Source organism: Castor canadensis, chromosome 12 (genome assembly GCF_047511655.1).
Source record: "Castor canadensis chromosome 12, mCasCan1.hap1v2, whole genome shotgun sequence".
In the NCBI taxonomy this organism is placed as follows: Eukaryota; Metazoa; Chordata; class Mammalia; order Rodentia; family Castoridae; genus Castor; species Castor canadensis.
Genome location: NC_133397.1, coordinates 62,712,483 through 62,732,700, shown reverse-complemented (window position 1 = coordinate 62,732,700; position 20,218 = coordinate 62,712,483). Strand labels below are relative to the sequence as shown.

The 20,218-nt window shown below is 33.3% G+C and overlaps 1 protein-coding gene across 5 annotated transcripts in view; it reads left to right on the top strand.

Annotated features, from left to right (window-relative positions):
• Exoc6b (exocyst complex component 6B) overlaps positions 1 to 20,218 on the top strand; it is a 556,197-nt gene that overhangs the window by 301,442 nt on the left and 234,537 nt on the right. For all 5 annotated transcript variants that reach the window (XM_074049965.1, XM_074049961.1, XM_074049962.1 and 2 more), the window contains one exon: positions 8,743 to 8,922. In XM_074049965.1, coding sequence (XP_073906066.1) covers positions 8,743 to 8,922 — 180 coding nt within the window. The remainder of the gene's footprint in view (positions 1 to 8,742; positions 8,923 to 20,218) is intronic.

Below are 20,218 nucleotides of genomic sequence, written 5' to 3'. Positions count from 1 at the left end.
ATTATTTATAATGAAAATATGACAGGAACTTTGGAAGCTTCAGAAGGACCTCAAGTGTTTTAATAAGAATCATAATCACTCTTAAATATTAGCTTTACTATAGAGTATGGGCAATAGCTTTTTCAAAAAATGTTTCTATTTGCTCTGCTGTGAGAGCTAAAATTTCTCTTGCAAGAGAATGTGGGAGGATCTATAGTGTAGTGTTAATTAGTAAATAGGGATTACTGGAATTAGAGCATGAGGTTCATTTATACATTTATCATATAGGGAAAATGTATCTACTGATAGTCTTTCCCCAACTTGTCTTAATTTCTTTTTATTTCAATGGCCTTTCAAATTATATTTTGAAATCCTCTGAAAAGATGTTGTGTATTTTGCTGTTCCTCCAGCATTTGAAATGCCAAGGGAAAATGAGGGCAGGCAGGAAGCCATAGTGGTTGAGCAGTTAAATATTATTAAAGGAGAAGTTCTGGAGATCACTAAAAGTCATGTTGCCAGTGCTTATTGGAAACACTGATTGCTAAAAACACACTGAAAGTTTATTTTTACCAGGGCTGTTTTAGGCTAGCTAACCTAGAACTCTATATAAACATGGCAATTATAACAGTTACATATTGTGTATTTTCCTAAGCTACTGTTTCCAGAACACTTTCCCTTACAGATGGAAACAAAATAAATCAGTCTCCTTCGTTTATTAAGCTTATATTTTAATGAATTGGTAGATGATAAACAATCAAATGAAACATAATATCAGGTAGTAGTATGAAGTAGGGGGGAAATGACCCAAATGATATGAAAAATTGAATTATTTGGATTTTTGGTGCATTCCAGCCAAAGAGAACAGTGTAATGGTAAGTACAGGTTTGTTCAGGGAATAGCAATAGGGTCAGTCTGTGAGTAATTCCTATATCAAAGATGGAAATGTTAAGAAATGAAGTAGTAAGGAGTCAGATGTTTTCTGAATTTAGATACGAAGACATTAAAAGTTCAGAAGGGTGGTGATTTTATTTATCTTTTAATGGGTAATATGGGTGTCATGTTGCAAATAAATATACTTTAAATCACTCAAGAAGAGAATTCAATTCTGATGACATTGCTGTAGTTCAGGTAAGAGATAGTGGTCATGTGGACTAGAGTGACAGAAGTAGTAAGAAATGTTTTTGAAAGCAGAGATGGCAGTTCTTACTGCTGAGTTAGGTAGGAGATTTTAAAAGAGAAGTCAAAAATAATTCTCAGATTTTTGAACTGAGCAAATTGGTTAAATAGTGGTATTACTTACTGAGATGGGGAACAACTATTATTAAGAGAGTAGTAGTTTCTGTGGAATAGAGGTAGAATTAAGTCTTTCATTTTTGGTATATTAAGCTTGAGATACTGGGTTTTCATCTGCAGAGTTGTTAAATTGGCAGGGCAAATTTATAGCTGGAGATAAAATTTTAGAATTCAGCAGTGTATAGTAATATTCAGTGCTGTGGGATCAGCTTTCTTCTGGGAATTCTATAATGATAGAGCAATGTTGTGAGTACTGAGCTCCACAGGCTTCAAAACTTGTCAGGCCCCGAAGAGGAGAATTCTGTAGAGAAAGTAAGACAAGAAAGATAGTAGAAATAATAAAATCACCATTCTCAATATTCAGAATATGAAGAAATTAAAACCTAGAATACTTTGTGTGACTCTGTGCTCATAAATTTGAAGAATCTGTAGGAAAATATATGACCCAAAGTGATTCAGAAAGATACAGAAAACCCAAATCTATAGAAAACCCAAATCTACTGATAACCATGTATGACATAAAAAATATTGTCAAGACTAAATCTGGGCAAGGGTCAGATGATTGTACCAGTGAATTCATTTAAGACTTCAAGAAACAGGTAATTGCTCTATAATTTAATTGAGACCATAGAGCAAGATGAAAAGTATCTCTCTGTTTAAAAATCACTATAAAAATGATTCAAAGTAAAGAGAAACCTTATAAACCGATATAAAAATTAAAGTTAAATATTGATGTAAAATCACAAATAAAAATCATCATGGTGTACAGGCCAAAAAAATGAGGAATTAAAGTAAGGTTAGAAGTGCAAAGATGATTAGTGTTTGAAAATTATTTAAAATTAAATACTACTTTGAAAGTTCAAATGAGAAAAAATATGAATATGTTGAAAGATACTAAAAGGGAATTTTATGTGTCAACATCTATTCCTGCTATAACCTTCTATTTGTAAGTGACAAATCCAGGAGGTAGGAAATTAGTAAGGGTATAGTTGAACTGAATGACACCATCAATCAACTGTATCTAATTGACATTTATAGAATATTTCTTCCAATAATAGCAGAATACACATTTTTCTTAAACTCATACAGAACATTGACCAAGACAGATCATGTTCTAAACAATAAAATACCCTTTACAAATTTTAAAGAAATAGAAATTATAATAAATTTTTTCTTAGAACATATGGAATTAAACCAGAAATTGATACAGATAGTTAGAAAATACCTACATATTTGGAGATTAAATAACGTATTTCAAGAAAAAAATGAGTTAAGAAAATTTCTTAAGTTAATTTAAAATAGTTTTGTTTTGGCTTAAATGAAAATGCTAGTCATTAAAAATGTGTGGAATGCAGTAAAGCATTGTTTTGAAGGAAATTTGTAGCATTAATAGCTTATGTTAGAAGAGAAGCCAAATTCAATAATCTAAGCTTCCACCTTAGGTAACTACAAAAAGAAAAACAAATTAAATCCAATGTAAAGAAAAGAAAAGACATAATAAAAATTAGAGCAGAATCAATGAAAATGAAAATTAAAAATTAACATTGAAAATCAACAAAATCAAAAGCTGATTCTTAGAAAATATCAATAAAATTATTAATTTTTCAGCCAGTTAACCAAGGGAAAAGGGATAAGACACAAATTGCTCATACTAATGTCCTAAATGAAAGATGATTACTACTGATTTCATCTATGGTTGTTAAAAGAATAATAAAGAAATGCTATAACCAATTCTTTACCCATAGCTTGAAAATCCACATGAGATCAGTTCCTGTGTTAGTCAGATTTCCATTGTAGTAATAAAATGCCTAAGTTAATCAACTTAAAAAGAGGTAAGGTTTATTTTGGCTCACAGTTTTGGAGGTTTTAATCCATGACCAGTTGGCCCCATTGCTTTGGGTCTGTGATGGCACAGTAGATCATGGTGGCGTAAGTAGTGGAGGAGGCTGCTCACTTTATGGCACCAGGGAAGCAAAAGTAAAAAGAGAGAAAGAAGTAGTTAGGGTCCCCAACATCCTCCTAAAGATTATTTTATCTTGTAATTGTGTCATAGTCTGAGACCAAGACATAACACATGGGCCTTTTGGAAACCTTCAGGATCCAAAATATATCAGATACAGTCTTCCAAAAGGAGAAATAGATAATTTAAATATCTTCCTCTTCCTCTTCTTCCTCCTCTTCCTCCTCCTCCTTCTTCCTCTTCATCTTCTTTCTTCTTTCTTTGTTCCTTTCCTCCTCCCCCTCCCCTTCCCTTTTCCTTCTTCCTTTCTTCTTGTTGCCACTCTCCAGCTCGTTTTCCGGGGGATTGGTTTTTTTCAAGGTAGGGTCTCAGGAACTGTTTGCCTAGGGCCGGGTTGGAACTGTGAACCTTCTGATCTCTAGTCTCACCTGAGTAGCTAGGATTATAGGCGTGAGCCACCAAAGCCCAACTCCCTTCTACTTCATAAAGAAATTGAATCAATAATTAATAAGTTTACAAATTTCAAAAAATCAGGATCTGGTAGACTTACTAGTGAGTTCTGCCGTACACTTACGAAAGATATTAAACTAATTCTCTAGTCTTTTCCAGAAAAAAATAATAGCTAAGAAAATACTTCTTTTTAAAGAACAAAAGGAGTGGAATTTAATATCTTAGTTTTTCTTGCCATTGATTTCTATGAGTTTCCTTTTTTATATTACTTGGATATACAGTTTGCCTATATACGTTCCCTTTTCATTGTTTCCTTTACTGCACGGAAGCCTCTTAGTTTGATTTAGTCTCACTGGCTTATGTTCACTTCTGTTGCTTGTATTTTTGAGTATACAAAACCTCATTTCCAACACCAATGCCAAGGAGCTTTCCCCACCTGGTTTCTTCAAAGCTTTTATGATCTTACATGTAAGACTTTAATTCTTTTCAAGTTAACTTTTGTGTGTGGTGCAATATAAAACTTTCATTCTTTTGCATGTAGATATCCAGTTTTTCAAACATCATTTATGGGGAAAGCAAGATCCTTTCCTTTCCCCATTACATAATGTTGGTGCTCTTGTCACGAAAGGGAGCAGTGTGGGGGTGAATTCAAGTATGACATATTTGATACATTGTAAGAACCTTTGCAAATGCATAACAGTAATAAAAAAATTAGTTTAATAGATACATGGTTTTATTTGTGGGCTAATGGCCTCTGTGTCTGCTTTATGCCAGTACCAAACTCTTGATTACCATAGCGTTGTAGTATAGTCTAAAATCAGGAGGTGTGGTGATTTCATCTTTATTCTTTTTGTTCATGTTTGCTTTGTCTGTTTGGGGTTTTTTTTCTGTTGATACAAGTTTTATCATTTTTTTTCTATTTATATGAAAAGATAGAACAGGAAATTTTTATGGAGATTTCATTGCGTTTGTACGTCACTTTGAGAAGTTTGAATATACTTTTAGAATATTATTTCTTCAAGTGAGCATGAGAAAATACTTGTCATCTCATTTTATGAGACTAACATTACCTTAATATCAAAGTCAAACATTATAAGAAAGAAAAACTGTGGACCAATGTTAACTTATGATCATTAATGCAAAAAAATTCAAGAAATACCAAATCAAGTTCAACAAAGTATAAAAAGAATACCAAGTGGTATTTATTATAGTTCTACAAACTTGGCTTAATGTTCAAAAATCAATTAATATAATCCATCATATCAACAGACTAAAAGAAGAAAATTAGGCATTCATATCAACAGCTGTAGAGAAACACCCATTCGTGATAAATACTCGGTGAACTAAAATAGAGGGAGGAATTTCCTGTACTTGATAACAAATATCTATATAATCCCCTGAAGCTAGCATATTCATTGATAAGAAACTAGATGGTTTTCTGTTAAGAACAGGTACAAGAAGGCAAAGCCACCCTTTTATACTACTCCTTTTCAACATCCATTAAGACAAGAAAGGTAAATACAAGATACATGGAGTGGGAAGGAAAATATGGAAGTTTTTTCCAAATTACACAAGTAGCTATGAAAATCCCAAAGAGATAACAGACTAACTACAAGAACTTATTATACTAAGGGTTAAGGATGCAAGGTTTATACAAAAGTCATTTGCTTTTCTTTATACTGGCAATGAACCACTGAAATTTGAATTAAAACATACTACTTGTATTAGCACCTAAAAATAAAAGTAAAATGCTTATGTATGTTACCTATGCTTAGGTAACAAAGTACATGCAGGATTTATGTGAGGAAAACCACAAAACTCTGATGAAGGAACTCAAAGAAGAAAGATCATTTTTAAATGGACATATTTTTCATGTTTACGAATAGGATAATGTTATTAAGTCTCAGTTTTTCCCAAATTGATATACAAATTTAATGCAATATCATTCAAGATATCAGCAGATTATTTTGTGTCTACTTAAAGCTTCTATGGAAAGGCAGAAAGTTTCCAGTGGAAACCCAGAGGCAGGAGGATCACTTAAGCTCAGGAGTTTGAATCTAGCCTGTCAACACAGTGATACTCCATCTCAAAAAGAAAAGTCCACACTACTCTAAGTGATTTATAGATTCAGTACAGTCCTTCTCAAAATTCCAATCATCGTTTTCACTGAAATAAAGTAAATAATCCTAAAATTTGTATGTAACCACAAAAGACCTGAATAGTCAAAATAATCTTGAGCAAAAAGAACAAAGCTAGAGGTATCTCACTGTTATTTGATTTCATAATCACAACAAAGCTATAGTAATCAAAGCAGCATGCTTTTGCCATAAAAACAGACATATAGATTAATGGAACAGAACAGGAAAGCACAGAAATAAACCCACACCCTTGTACACTGTGAAAATTCCAAACATTTCCATAAATGTTATGGAAAACAGTATGGAGGTTCCTCAAAAAAGTAGGACTACCATATGAACCAGTAATCTCACTACTGTATATATACCAAGACAAAGTGAAATGAGTATTGAAGATACATCTGCATTCCTATATTCGTTGCAGCACTTTTTACTATAGCCAAGATATAGGATCAACTTATGTGTCCACCAGTGTGTAAATGGATAAAGAAAATGCAGTATAATATAAACATACTGTAAGACATGTTAATCATTTGTTAATACAAAAGTTAGCTATATGCCTAAAACAAAAAATTACTGAAAATAATAAGTAATACTAGTATCTTATCATTAGTGGCACTAACGATTCTTCTGAAAATAGATTCACATGTCTAATGGTCATCTAGACAAATTAATTTGTATATATAATAATATTTGAATATTGAATTCTTCTTCCCATTTCAATATGTGGATGTGTTATACCCTAAACCCATGGAGTTTTGAGAAAAAGTGGTATGAAATGTGTCAGTGTCATTAAAGATTGAGAGCACAGCCAGATGTGGAGGCCTAGGCCTGTGATCCTAGCACTTGGGAACCAGAGGCAGGATACTGACTACAAGGCCAACCTGGGCTATATATATAGCAAGACCTTGTCTTAAACAAAGATTGAGAGCATCAGCATTAAAGAGGAGGAAAAAAGGAACTAAAAGTTACTTGTACATGCCATAGCTGTCTGGAAAACTATTCCTTATTGATTAATTATAAAACTAGAATTTTTATACCAATAAAATAAATACTAAAATATGTCAAAAAAGAAAATGTGGTATTTATTCACAAGAGGAATATGATTCAGCCTTAAGAAAGAAGCAATTCTTGTCATTCTTGACAACCTGGATGAACCTAGAGAACATTATGTTACATGAAATAAAGCAGACACAGGAAGACAAATACCTCTTCATCTCAGTTGTATGTGGAATCTAAAAACATTGAACCCATAGAAGTGGAGAGAAGATGCATGGTTACTGAGAGTTGTGTGAAGGGTTGGGGTGTTCTGGTGAAAGGATACAAAATCTTAGGAAGAACTATTTTAAGAGGATTTGTACAATCTAGTGACTACAATTAATAACAGTGTATTGTATTTTTGAAAACTTCTGGGAGAATAGATTTTAAGTGTTCTCGCCACAAAGTCATACACATGATGGAATTCATGTTATAATTTGCTTGATTTATATATGCTAATTAGCTCAATATGTCAGTGGCTCCATTCAACCATTGCACAGTATATATGCATTTCAAAATATGTTGTACATGATAAATATATGTGATTTTTGTCAATTGACAATAAATTAAAAATTGTTTATAAGTAAACAGTCACTGACTATTATAGTATGTAAATACATTGCAAAATTATGCAGAATTTTTCTACATCCTGTAGTTCCTTCACATTGCTTATAAGCATCTTTAATTTTTTTTTAAGATAGGCTCTCAGTATGTTAACTAGTTACTGTTAACTAGTGAGTTTCTAGGGGTCAAATGTACCACAAAACAATCAGATAGCTGTTCCTTGATGTAGAATGCATTTAGAGTAGACCTGTGCTGACAATAGAGATATTGGAAAGCATAGTAAATAATTAGATCATCCAGAGAATGTGAGAAGATTTGAGATGAGAGGCATAATCATGACTAAACAAAGTCATGAAGGTCTTGGGAAGGCAGAGTTTTAAGTAGAAAATGTTTAATATAAATCAAGTAAGATCAGATTAAAAAAGTAGTATTGAATGTGGTTGGATGTTGTTCATGGGTGACCATAAACTCATCTATGTTGATGAATTTTCAGTGTTAGAATACTGATTGTCATAGTGTCCTGGAATGTTTTTCCTGGGAAAGTAAGTCCAATAACACTTTTTAGAGCCTTTAATATGCTGGTGTATATCATGACCTCTTGTAAAGGGTATCTCAAACTTATGTGATCTTGGCATTCTTTACTGTTGTCTTAGCATCTTTTATGATTAGTGTTATATAGAACACATTTTAGGAAATCTTGATGATAAAGCAGAGAGCTATGACAGTATCTAGTGAGAATACATGAAATTAAGTTGAAACTTAAATACTTAAAAGCAATGTGAACCAACTAAAGGATGTAGAGAGCTGGGGATTGCAGAAATGAGGCATTTGGAGCTGCGTAGGAATTGAAAAGAAATGGGATCCTGAGAGTCAGTTTAGTTTTGAACAGAGATAAGAAAATAAAAAGGATACAGATTGCTGAGAGCAATTAATCAAAATAATAGCTTTTCTTGTGGAGCAAAAAGCAATGAGACCTGTTGAAACTATTCCAGGAATGGGGGGAAGGGAAGGATAAGGGAGAGTGACAGAGGAGGTGAATTCAACTAATATAATGTAAGAACTTTTATAAATGTCACAACGTACCCCCATACAATAATAATAAAAATAAATTTTTAAAAAAGCAAGCAAACAAATAAGCAAAAAACAAAGCTTGAAATGAGTACACTGTGCTTTTGGAAAAAGAAGAATTAATGGAAGCTGTGATATGATTTGATATTCCCAACAGTGTCACTAATTGGATCCAAATGGCTCCAAGTTGTATAAATTTCTCCCTTTTTCCTACTGAAAATCTGAGTGATATTTCAAATTTCAATTATTTCACAGGATGCTAGGCATGCTGCTGAAGAAGAGATTTATACAAACTTAAATCAGAAGATTGACCAGTTTCTGCAGCTGGCAGACTACGACTGGATGACAGGAGATTTAGACAACAAAGCAAGTGATTATCTAGTAGACCTCATTGCCTTTCTGCGTAGCACCTTTGCTGTTTTCACACACCTTCCTGTAAGTGACAGCTGCTCTTATTTTGCTCTTTAATATAGAAAAAAGATCCCTTGAGCTCTAGCCTGCTGAAAGATGTTAGTTTCTTATTTCACTAGCCAGAGAGCAATTTGGCGTATAAAAGTGCTTGCGATATTTATCAACCCTTACTGATATTTAGTGGTGTCTTGTATCATTTTTAAATTTACTTTTGCATTTTGTTAATAATGATAGTAGACCTTACTATCATGTCTTTTTATTAACTTCAAGGTAATTAGTACAAATACATAATGGCTGCCTTGGTAGAAATATAAAAGAAACTTAAGAGTTAGTATTTCAAGGTATGTAAATTTTAGCTCTAGAATATCTTTTAAAGTCATAGAATATCATTTAAAGTCATCATTTATTAACTCCTATGTATTGTTTGCATATTGCTAGTGTGTTTCAGATTTTCTTTTTCTTCTTTGGTTTCCAGTCATGTGTTTCTGTCTCTTGCTAGTATTTTTTGTTTGTTGTTAGACAGTATGTTTAAAATATATAGAGATTCCTGGTGATATTTATCTTCCACCAGAAAAGGTTCATCCATTCTTTTACCAAGCAAGGGGAAGTTGGTTGCAGTTTGAGGCTGATCACTTTAGTCCAATTCTGGACTGATCTGGGTCAAGCTTGAGTTGTAGTTATAGTGTACCTCTGCTTGTCCCTGTTGCTAGATATGGTTTTGCAAGGCTTTTATAGGATATTGGCATGTCATTAATTATCTCTGGCACTGAAAAGGACTGTAGAAATTTCTGCTTTTCTGAGAAAATGTATTTATTCTCTTGCCTTCTTTTGTTTTAGAATTCGGTAAATGTTCTAAGAAAGGAGTTTTAGCAGTTCCCAGACCAGTAGTTAGCAACAGGGGAAAAAATGTTCTTGTAAGTTGTTAATGTCTTTTTACCACTCCCTGAAGAATCTTCAGCTCTTTCTATGGTCTGAATGTTTGTGTATGCCCCAAATTCATACGTTGAATCTAATTTCCAATATGATAACAAGAGGAAGTGAGGCCCTAGGAGGCCATGTATAATTACGGTGGGGTCCTCATGAATAAGATCAGTGTCCTTATAAAAGAATCTATAGAAAGCTATCTTATTTTTCTGCCATGTGAGGATGCAGCAAGAAGGTGACATTTTATGAAATAGGAGGTTGGCCCTCACCAGACACTGAATCTGTTGGTACTTTGATCTTTGACTTCCTAGTCTTTAGTACTATGAGAAATAAATTTCATTGAAGAAATATTTTTCAAATGTGTCTCATTTTTTGGAGAGAAAATGATTGATGGTATTTTGGTTATAATATTTCCCTTGGCTATGTACAGTGATTTTAATAAGTAAAATCTTGTAGTATGATAAGATGAAAAAAAAATAGAATAGTCTAGAATGTCTAGACTATTCTGAATGGTTGTTTCCCTGGATGGGTTTCATCACAGTCTTCTCTCTCTACCCCTCCTCTCCTCCTCCTTTTTTGGTTTGTTTTTCTGTGCTTAAAAACTGAAAACCATAATGGCACTCTATGTTTTACTGTTTATATGAGCCAGCTAATACAGTGACTCCTATGTATACAATAAGGATCATGTCACTTTATTCTCCTTACTGTAACCTTTAGGTTGTTTAGAAGTAGTAATGTAACTCAAACTGCTGCTTATTTAATTCAAAGCACAGTGCTTTTTCCATCGTGAGTTGTGACCATTCTTAAGTTTTTGTCCTTCTTTTCTTTATTCTGTCATTGTTACCTAAATATTGTATAACTTCTCAATGTGCATTAAGCTGATCCTACCATTCAGGCTATAGAACCACTTTACTACCTGCAGTCAGAATCAAGGGTACCAAAAGCCCTGAATCCTCAATATTGCTTCTGTAAGTGGCATGCTTTTATCTTCTCTAAAGTAGAGATTTCTTATTCTTTTTTGTAATAGGAATTTTATTAATTGTTTGTTTATTTATGCTGGTACTGGGGCCTGAGCTCAGGGCCTCAATCTCGCTAGGTATGTGCTCTACCACTTGACCCACTTTGCCAGGCCTGAGATCTCTTATTCTTAATACCACACTTTCAAAAATTAGTTGGGTTGACAAACAATAGAATCAAATAAATACAACTTCTAAAACTATCCTTTCCACAAGTAGATTTCATTGCCCAATATTTATGTTCATATCCCCTAGAATGCTAGATCCTTTCTTTATGGAAACCCATGCTAGTGATAAAACAGAGCTTTACTAGAGAAAGAATGATAGCTTTTCTTTCCTTTTTTTGGGGGGATAGGTGGGAATGAACCCAGATTATTTGTCTTTTACTTATTATGAATATTTTATCTTCATACTTGAAATTCTCAGGCGAGAGTGGCTCTCTGTCAAGAGAGATTAAATGATAGGAAATATGCATATGAAGAAAACTGAAAATCCAAGGCAAAGTCTATCTTGTTATTTTTCCTTTCAAATTCCCTATTTCGCCTAATTCTAACGGATTTTTTTCTTTTTTTTTTTTTCACCACATCTCAACAGCAGCATGGCCAGTGGGACAGGTCAGCATTTCAGGTGTGTGTGTGTATGTATGTGTGTGTGTGTGAGAGAGAGAGAGAGAGAGAGAGGGAGGGGAGAGGGAGGGAGGGAGAGAGAGAGAGAAAGAAAAGAGAGGAGAGAGGAGAGTGTTTAGGTGAGGGAGGCTATTCTAGAATATGCTCTTTATTAGACAGTGATTATTCAAGGGGGAAAACTACTGCATTTTACAACTATTTTTCCCTTGACATTTGGTGACCAAGGTGGTCTACCTGTTTTCATGAGACACTTGGATATGACTTTCCTAAGGTTTTCCACAGTTAGAGTTTTAAAATGTTGCTGCGTCCCTTAAGTTAACAGATGAGGTAAGTCCACAAGCATTTATCTCAAGCTCCAATTATATAATTTACAGTTGTATGCGTGCTTACCCATTTTACATGCTCAGCATAACAGCATAGTTTTGGGATTTATCTTTGTTATCCTGATAATTATCTTTTAGAAATGCTTGAGAGTGGAAATATTGTCTCAAGTAATAGACCTAGAGGAGAGAATCTTGAATTTGATTTCTGTGGCTGCTGTTATATGACCTGGGGCAAGAGCTCTCATAACCCACCTTGGTCTGTGTGTATGGAAATTCCCTTAGTTTCTTTGTCTAATAATACAGTGATACCTATCCTTGGCTTTACTTACTGGGTAGAGGTCATCTTTAAGGGATAGTTATTTTCCGTATACAAGTTTCTGAAATTCTTCCCATCTGAAACCCTTCTGAAATTGACATTTTTTTCTTACAGCTCCGTTTAATTTTATGAACTGCTGCCATCCTAAGACGATCAATGATTCTGCTACTGAGAAATTGTCAGTGCCTCTCATTAAGTACAAAATCTTTTCTGTGACTAGCAAGACTTTCCAGAATGGAACCTCAAACCACCTTTTTGTCTACATTGCTCTCTTTCTTTTCTTCATTTTTATTAGCATATATTAATTGTACAAAGGAGATTCATTGTGACATTTCTGAATAGCTTTACATTGTATATTGGTTAGGTTCACCCCCACTGTCTCTTCCTCTCATCCCTCTTCTGCTCTACCTAAAACGATTGCAAAAGGTTTCATTGTTCTATTTCATCTGCGTATACAAAGCACATTACCAAAGATACACCTCCTAAACTGAAGTAATGCACTTTATCAAACACACTCAACTGTTTTTGCTACCATGGTTCTTTTCATCATGGTTCTTTCTATTGGTTCAACTTAACTTCTTCTGTCTTATAGCCATATGTATTCAAATCTTACTCATCCTTCACCGCTCATTTCAAATAACATACCTTCTATGAAGCCTTTTCAAGTTCTAACCAGATGTGGCATCTTTTTCTTTTTTTTATTCTTCTTATATGACTTTAGCCTATTTCTATCTTGGGTGGATGTGTCATTCATGTCTTTTATTCAGGAAAAGGAAGGACTGTAATTAAGAAGCATCTACTATGTTCCAGGTGTTTTACATGTGTTATATGTCATCCCAATGAATGAAGACACAAAATACTCCAACTAGATAAGTGGTATTTTGTTTTACTGATAGGAACAGGAACTTGGGGAGGATATGTGCTTTGCAAGGGATAAGGCAAATAGGGTCAGGATTTAAATAGATTTGACTTTCGGGCTTTTCCATTAAACCATTCTACCTGATGATTACCTACCACCTATGAACTGTGACCCTTATGGATAAAGACATTGTTATCTATCCCTACTTCTGTGCAGCACTTTGCATGAAATGGTATGCAGTAATTTTTTGCTAATTTTATTTTTTTTGAATAATAAAGTCAGTGATTTCTTGCCAGGGGACTGAAAACTCTGTTTGCTTTGTATCTATATTTCATATGTATCCTTAAAAGTAATTTAATTATTAAAATGAGAACTCATAAGTTATTATTCTGAGATAAGGACCACAAGTTTGTTCAGGTTAAAATTCTAATGGATCTTTCTCTTTTCATATTTGCTCCTGTTTCCCCAAATATAAAACATTATTATTTTTCAAATCATAGATTTTTAATTATAAAAAATGCTTTCCATTCACTTTGTAGTATTCAGCAGTCAAACATCTTTTAATTTCATTATGTCCTTTATTTTTTAGCAGCCTCTGTTAGCAGTTAATATTTTCTACATTAAGAAATGTAGAAACTGAATTCTAATGTGGTCTTGTCAAAGGTCAGAAAATTGATCAGTGTTTTCCTTGTATTAGCTACTACCTTTTGAGTATGTACCAGATTCCAGGTACTATATGAAGTTTCTTCTTGCTCTCTGTGTCTCTCTGTTTCTGTGTGTACATATTCCCATCTATGCCTTGTAAAAAGTTTGCAAAAAAATCCATTATCATCTCATTTTCCTTATGAGAAGAGTGAAACAGAGAAATTTTAACATGTTAAAAATTACTCATCTAGAAGTAGTAGATCTGGGATATGAGTTCCTCCAAAGTCTGTGTGCCTTACCACTAGTGAATCCTACCTTAAAGCTGTGTATGAGGAACACTAGGCTGTGTTTTATGGAGATATCATTTAAATGCCTTTCACCCTGTGGGATTCTCCTTTAGTATTTTATTGTTATTATTGTTAGTATATACATTTTTAGTCATTTTGACCAGAACATTTGCCCGTAGGAGAGATAAATTGTGGTGATATCCCTATGAAGTAGAAACTATGTAGAGTCATGGGAAGGATACTGTAAGTTAGTTAACTATTTCTAACCTTAACTTAATTTTCTTATTTGACACCTTATAGAAATCTTCTCAGCTAGTAATAATGACCCTCTCAGTCAACTCACTCCCTATGGCTTTCTCTGGAACAAAATAGGAAAGGTTTTGGTATACTCAAGGTTACCAGCAGGCATCAGAGCATTCAGGATACAAGCAAAGTTTTCTTCAAATTAATTACATAGGTAGATCCAATATCCAAGGAATAATTTTCCTACATTTTTTTCTCTGATGGGCAGAAATAACAGATTTGCTAATGATATCACTGTTTACCATGAAATTAATTTATGTTTCCTGCTGCTATTGTTTGAGCTACTTAGGGTACATTGAACAACAAATTAACTCTTTATTAGTATGGTATTGGGGTTTTGAGTTTAGTTAATCACTTAAATCCTTTAGAGGTTTTGTATTTCTTCACAGATACCTTTGTGTGTTGAGCTTTCAATAAACTACTATTCAATATTTATTTCAATAAACTACTATTATATAAAGCCATAGCTATTCTTTTTAGTAGTATTCAGCCAGTAGTACATTGGCTGTTTAGTGATACTGACTTTGAATTGTCTCCTATTTTTATAATTAGTAAATAAAACTTACTTGATTTTAATTACTACAAGACATTTACCTCTAATCCTGATTTTGGTGGGAAGATAAGTTGGAAAACAAACAGAACCTAAAATTTAAAGGAATGTGTAATCTTATAAGGCTTTGTATCTAATATCTCACTGAAGAGTCAGGGATTCCAGTGAGCACATCTTACACACTGCTCTGTTTGGTCCCTTTAGTATCTCTCATACCTTTATAAGATAAAGTTTGGTTTGATTCTTTCTCATTGGTGCTGAGGTACTGGGTGCTGTGTATCTAACAACCAAGTAATTATTTCAACATTGTTTATAAGGGCAAATAGCTTAAAACCTTATCTGTGTAATAATATGAAATGATTATAAAACTATTCATTTGTTAAAACTCATTTTGTGAAAGTTAAATTATATCTTTGCAAAATATTTATAATATGTCAATGAAAGAAGAATGAAAATTTCATAAATGCAATGATTGCAAGTATGTGAAAACTAAAAACATATCTGAAGTCAACAGAATAGTTAATGAAATATGATAAAGTTAAATAAATAATTGTGCTGTTGGTATGGAGTCTTAATTTTTTTCAAAATTGTATGGTTTTGAAATATGAATTCTCATTTCATATTTTCTTATGTTCACAAATTATCCTAGTGAAAGAGAAAATATACATTTTTAGATTCTTTCATGTGTCAGTCTCCTTTATTTAGCTTCTATCTGTCTGCAAGGTAACCCCTATTTGATAGATTAGTCTTAGGTACAAGTAGGTAAAACATTGCCTAAGATCACATAAATACTATATTGTATGATAGGGATTCAAGTTGAGGTTCTCAATATCCCTCTGATTGCAAAGCCCATGGTGTTTTTGCTATTTTGAATGAATTACTTTTTCCCTAAAATTTCAATGACTAAAGGAAGATGTTTAGATTATGTAAGGGTGTTGTGGGATTGAGGTTTCCTAGAAAAGTTCTCAGGAAGTGGACCAAGAAGCATGATCAGGAAAAGGTTAGGGGCAATAAATCACAGCAGAACTAAAATAAGGGTATGTGGTCATTGTAAAGATGACCACCAATGGAAGAACATAGGCAGAGGTTCTCCTATGTCAGTTTATTTCCACTTGTGCCTTCCAGGAACACTGATTTCACATCATTCCTGCTCAGAAAGTTTTGATGATTCCTACTAACTCTTACCCACATTAAATTTCTCATAATTCCCTTACATTAAGCTGCCACTTTAGCCAAGTATATCTGTCAAGTGTTTCCAAAAATACTTTGCTTATTTTTGGCTGAAGAGACTTACTCATGATTTCTCTTCTCAGAATAACTTCTCATCTCACTTTCAAATGTTTTCTTCCTTTAAAATACAACTCAAAGTCTATTTTATGAAATGTTTTAGAACTGTTCCTTCTCTTCACAATTCATACTCCAAGGGTTTGATTTTCTCCATTTCTCTACTTGAAACTTAGGATATGTTCTCTTAATTTTGTTTTCAGTATATTCACTTTGACATCAAACAAGGTTAGAAGTTCTTTGAAGAATAGTCTCAGTTTTTTAAAATATGTCCAAAACGGAATAGGTATCCAATGAATGTCATGTTGAGATTGGGTATGTCTAACAGTGAACTCAACTGACTGCCATCACATGGCATTTTCGATACTGATCATAACTCTTTATTGCCAATTTATTTTTCTTTACAATTCCATTTTAATGAAAATGAAATTGAAAGAGCACTGGAAAGATATTTATGCATGTTTCCAAGGAAGAAAACATTGCTGCTTGGCAATATTGTGGTAAGGTCAATCTAAACTACAGTTTTGCTTCTTTGACAGGATAGTAAATCCAAGCCTGTGAGTTAGTGCTAGGATACCCTAGTGTATAGTGCACATGTTGTGGGCGTGAGGAGTTCACAGTTAATTAACAGAGATCTGGTATACACCACTGTAGCAGTACTTTCATGGTGGTTAATAGCCACAGTTTTAATATAGTTTAATAAATACCTGAATTTCTCCAAACAAATAACACACATTATTGGAAATCAGACACAGTGCATACTTACCTCTGGGGACTCCTTCCTTTGAATTAGCAGTTGCTCTTTAGCTCCTTGGCTATATATGTGGTTCATAGTTTTCTTAGGGAAAAACTACCTTAAAAAGTGATTAAGACCACATTTGTATATGCACGCATGACCACGTGTGTGTGTGTGTGTGTGTGCGCGCGCACATACACATACACACACCCCTAGAGAGAGAGAGAGAGAGAGATTTCTATTTTGTAATGCCTCTCTGAGTGCATTGTATTATATTTTTAAAAAAGGGTTTATGTAAGGACATCTAGTTGTTATTTTTATAACATGTGGGATGATTTGATTGCCTTTACAGGATTCCTGCAAATGAATGTTTGGCTATCTTTAACTGTTCTAAACTAGTAACAAAACAAGGAAGTTTTATATCATGTGTGTTTGCCTACTTTTTTTTTTAGTGGATTGCTATTTTTTAGGTTTTTAGTTTCCTCTAATCATTGTTTATCTTGATAATTTCTTTGGAAGATAGTCTTAGGATCAAGAGGTGACAGGGACCTGAAAAGTGGAAGCTGTTTATTCAAAGAACAAATAGGCCCTAGTTCCATATTCTCACGAGCCTTTTATAAAGGTAGTTTCTTTTATGCCTATTTTTCCTAGATATGAACATAGATTCCAGCTGGAATGATGTAAACTACAAATCTTGGATTCTTTTTTAAAACTATGTTCTTTGGTGCCATGTTGACAATGTATATTTTTCTGTTGTCAAACAAAGTGACTGACTTTTATGATGGGTTGTTTTAATTAATAATACCCTGAAAAATGTGTATTTTAAATAATTTATCCTTTAGAATAGGACATAACTTGATATACCTTTTCAAAAGTAGAAGTATAACAAACATAGAAAAATGAGCAAATTATATCTTCTCATGAATTTTCACAAAGTAGGCATTCCTGAATAGATAAAGGAACAGAACATTACTAGTTTCCCAGAGGACCCTTCTGCTGATCCCATCCTCCCCCCACATTTTGTTCTTTTCCTGAGGGCAATCATTGGGTATACTAAGACTGTAACTTGGTTTTGCCTATTTGCTCAATGGTATAGTATATACTTTTTGTGTTATTAGATTCATATTATACATCCGTTAGATTCATCCATCCCAAGGGTCTTTATAAAGGAGAATGTTAGAGAAGAAGATTTAATGACAGAAATAGATGTTTGAGTGATGTAGCCATGACCCAAGGAATGTGGGCAGCTACTATAAGCTGAATAAAGCAAGGAACTGATTTTTCCCCTAGAGCCTTTACAGGGAATGCAGCCTTTGACTTTAGCTATATGGGACCCATTTTGGACTTCTGTCCCATAGGTAATAAATCTGTATTGTTTTAAGCTACTATGTTTATGGTACTCTGTCTCAGCAGAAATAGGAAACTAACACAGCTGTTTCCTAACTTTTTGTTCTTTATCTTCCTTTACATGGTTAAATGTTATTGAGGATCCCAAATTGCTTTTGTTTATACCCATTATATTTATCAGTGTTTAGCACATTAAACATCAATAGTGAGATATTTTAAAAATAATTGTACATTTATTTTTAAATAACAGTACTGTACCCATTATTAACATGAATAAAAAAATTCCAGAAAAATAAGCATATTTGCCAAAACAAAAGGAATTTAGTGAGAAGATTAATAATGTTTTATTATCTTTATATATGACTTTACTCTCTGGTTTAATAGAAGATGGCTGTCCCAAATGTACTTTTCCATTAGTTTGTTGAAATATACTGTTGTGGTTGAAATACATGAGAAAATCTAGCTTTGAAGACTGGTAGTTAAATAAAAAACAAGTTATTTTAATAGACTTTTCAAATAATAGTTGATACTGTTATTTCATAGTACCAAAAAACTTAACACAAGGTTAGGTATGAGATTGTATCTGACACCTTATCAGTAAGCCATATTCCATTCATGTATTTTGTACTTTAAGAAATGGTACATAGAATTGTACATAGTTATGGAGTATTATGTGATGTTTTGATACATGTATATATTAATTTTCAAATAAAACATATCTGTCTTCTCAAGCATTATCACATACAGATAATGATAATATGTTGTATATTTTTTTGAAGCTAGAAGAACAGATTTGAATATTTTGTTCTTTGAATAGACTTTAGGAGTCCAGGCATGATAGTACATACCAGTAATCTCTGCTACTTGGAAGGTGGCTGTTGGGAGGATAACAGCTTAAGCCAGCCCAAGCAAAAAAGTTAGTGAGAGTCCATCTCAACTAATAAGCTGAACGTGGTGGTGCACACCTGTAGCCCCAGCTACTCAGGAGGCTTAGGTAGCAGACTTTCGTTCCAACCCATTAAGCAACAACAGAAGGCCCTATCTGAAAAATAACTAAAAGCAAAAAGAGCCAGGAGTATAGCTCAAGTGGTAGAGTACCTGCTTAACAAGTGGGAAGAAAGCCCTGAGTTCAAACCACAGTTCACTGGCAAAAAAAAAAAAAGGAATTATTATGATTTATGATTTTGTAGCATCATGCACTGATGATTTTAAAATACTGGTTTTCCAAGTTATGTAGATCTTCAAAATGTTCGCATATTTTAATGTAATAGTGTTTTAAAAATGATATTACCACCAGCTGTATAAAAAAGACTTACTAAGTACTGGCAAGCTTTCTCAAATTCTATCTTTCCAAAATCTTGAATTTGATTGTAGGTTTGAATTTTGTGACTGCAACTAATATTGCCAGTTGTTTTCTTGAAGTGGCAGGCTCTTGTCTTTTATCTTCAAAATAATGCCTACCAAATACCTATGTCTGAATATTGTAGTTTATCTCATAGCTATTTTTTTCAAGTAAAATGGCACTCAATGAGAAAGTGGCTATTTTGGCTGTCAACTACGCAAATGCTCCTCTATGTAGGATTAATGCATTGAAAATATTTTCTCCTACCTTGTGACTTGCCTTTTCACTCTCTTAATAATGCCAGTGAATGTTTAAAAGCACAGATTTCATTTGGGGGCCTGATGCCAGAATATTGTGTATTTATGTAGCAAGACCCCATCTCAAAAAAAATAATTAACTATGTATTTTCCACATAATTTTTCAAAATTAAATTTTTCCTCACTAAGTAATTATAACATTAGTCATGGCAACTTGATCATATTACCATTTGCCTGTTTTACTTCTTTGTGCCACAGCTGTTTTCTAGTCCCTTTGTTCTCTTCCCTACCCCTGTGATGATATCCCTTCTGCAGTGTTGGTATGAACAGTTTCTGCTTCCTACAGCTCTGCATTCCTTAAATATACATTTTTAACTATTTAACCTTGTTTGCTTTATGGCTCAAGCATTAATGTTAACTTGGACATTAATTGAAGCATTTTAATTGATAGGTTAAAGGGAAAGGGAAAGATTCTAATAATAAATTTCAAATATCTACATGAAGT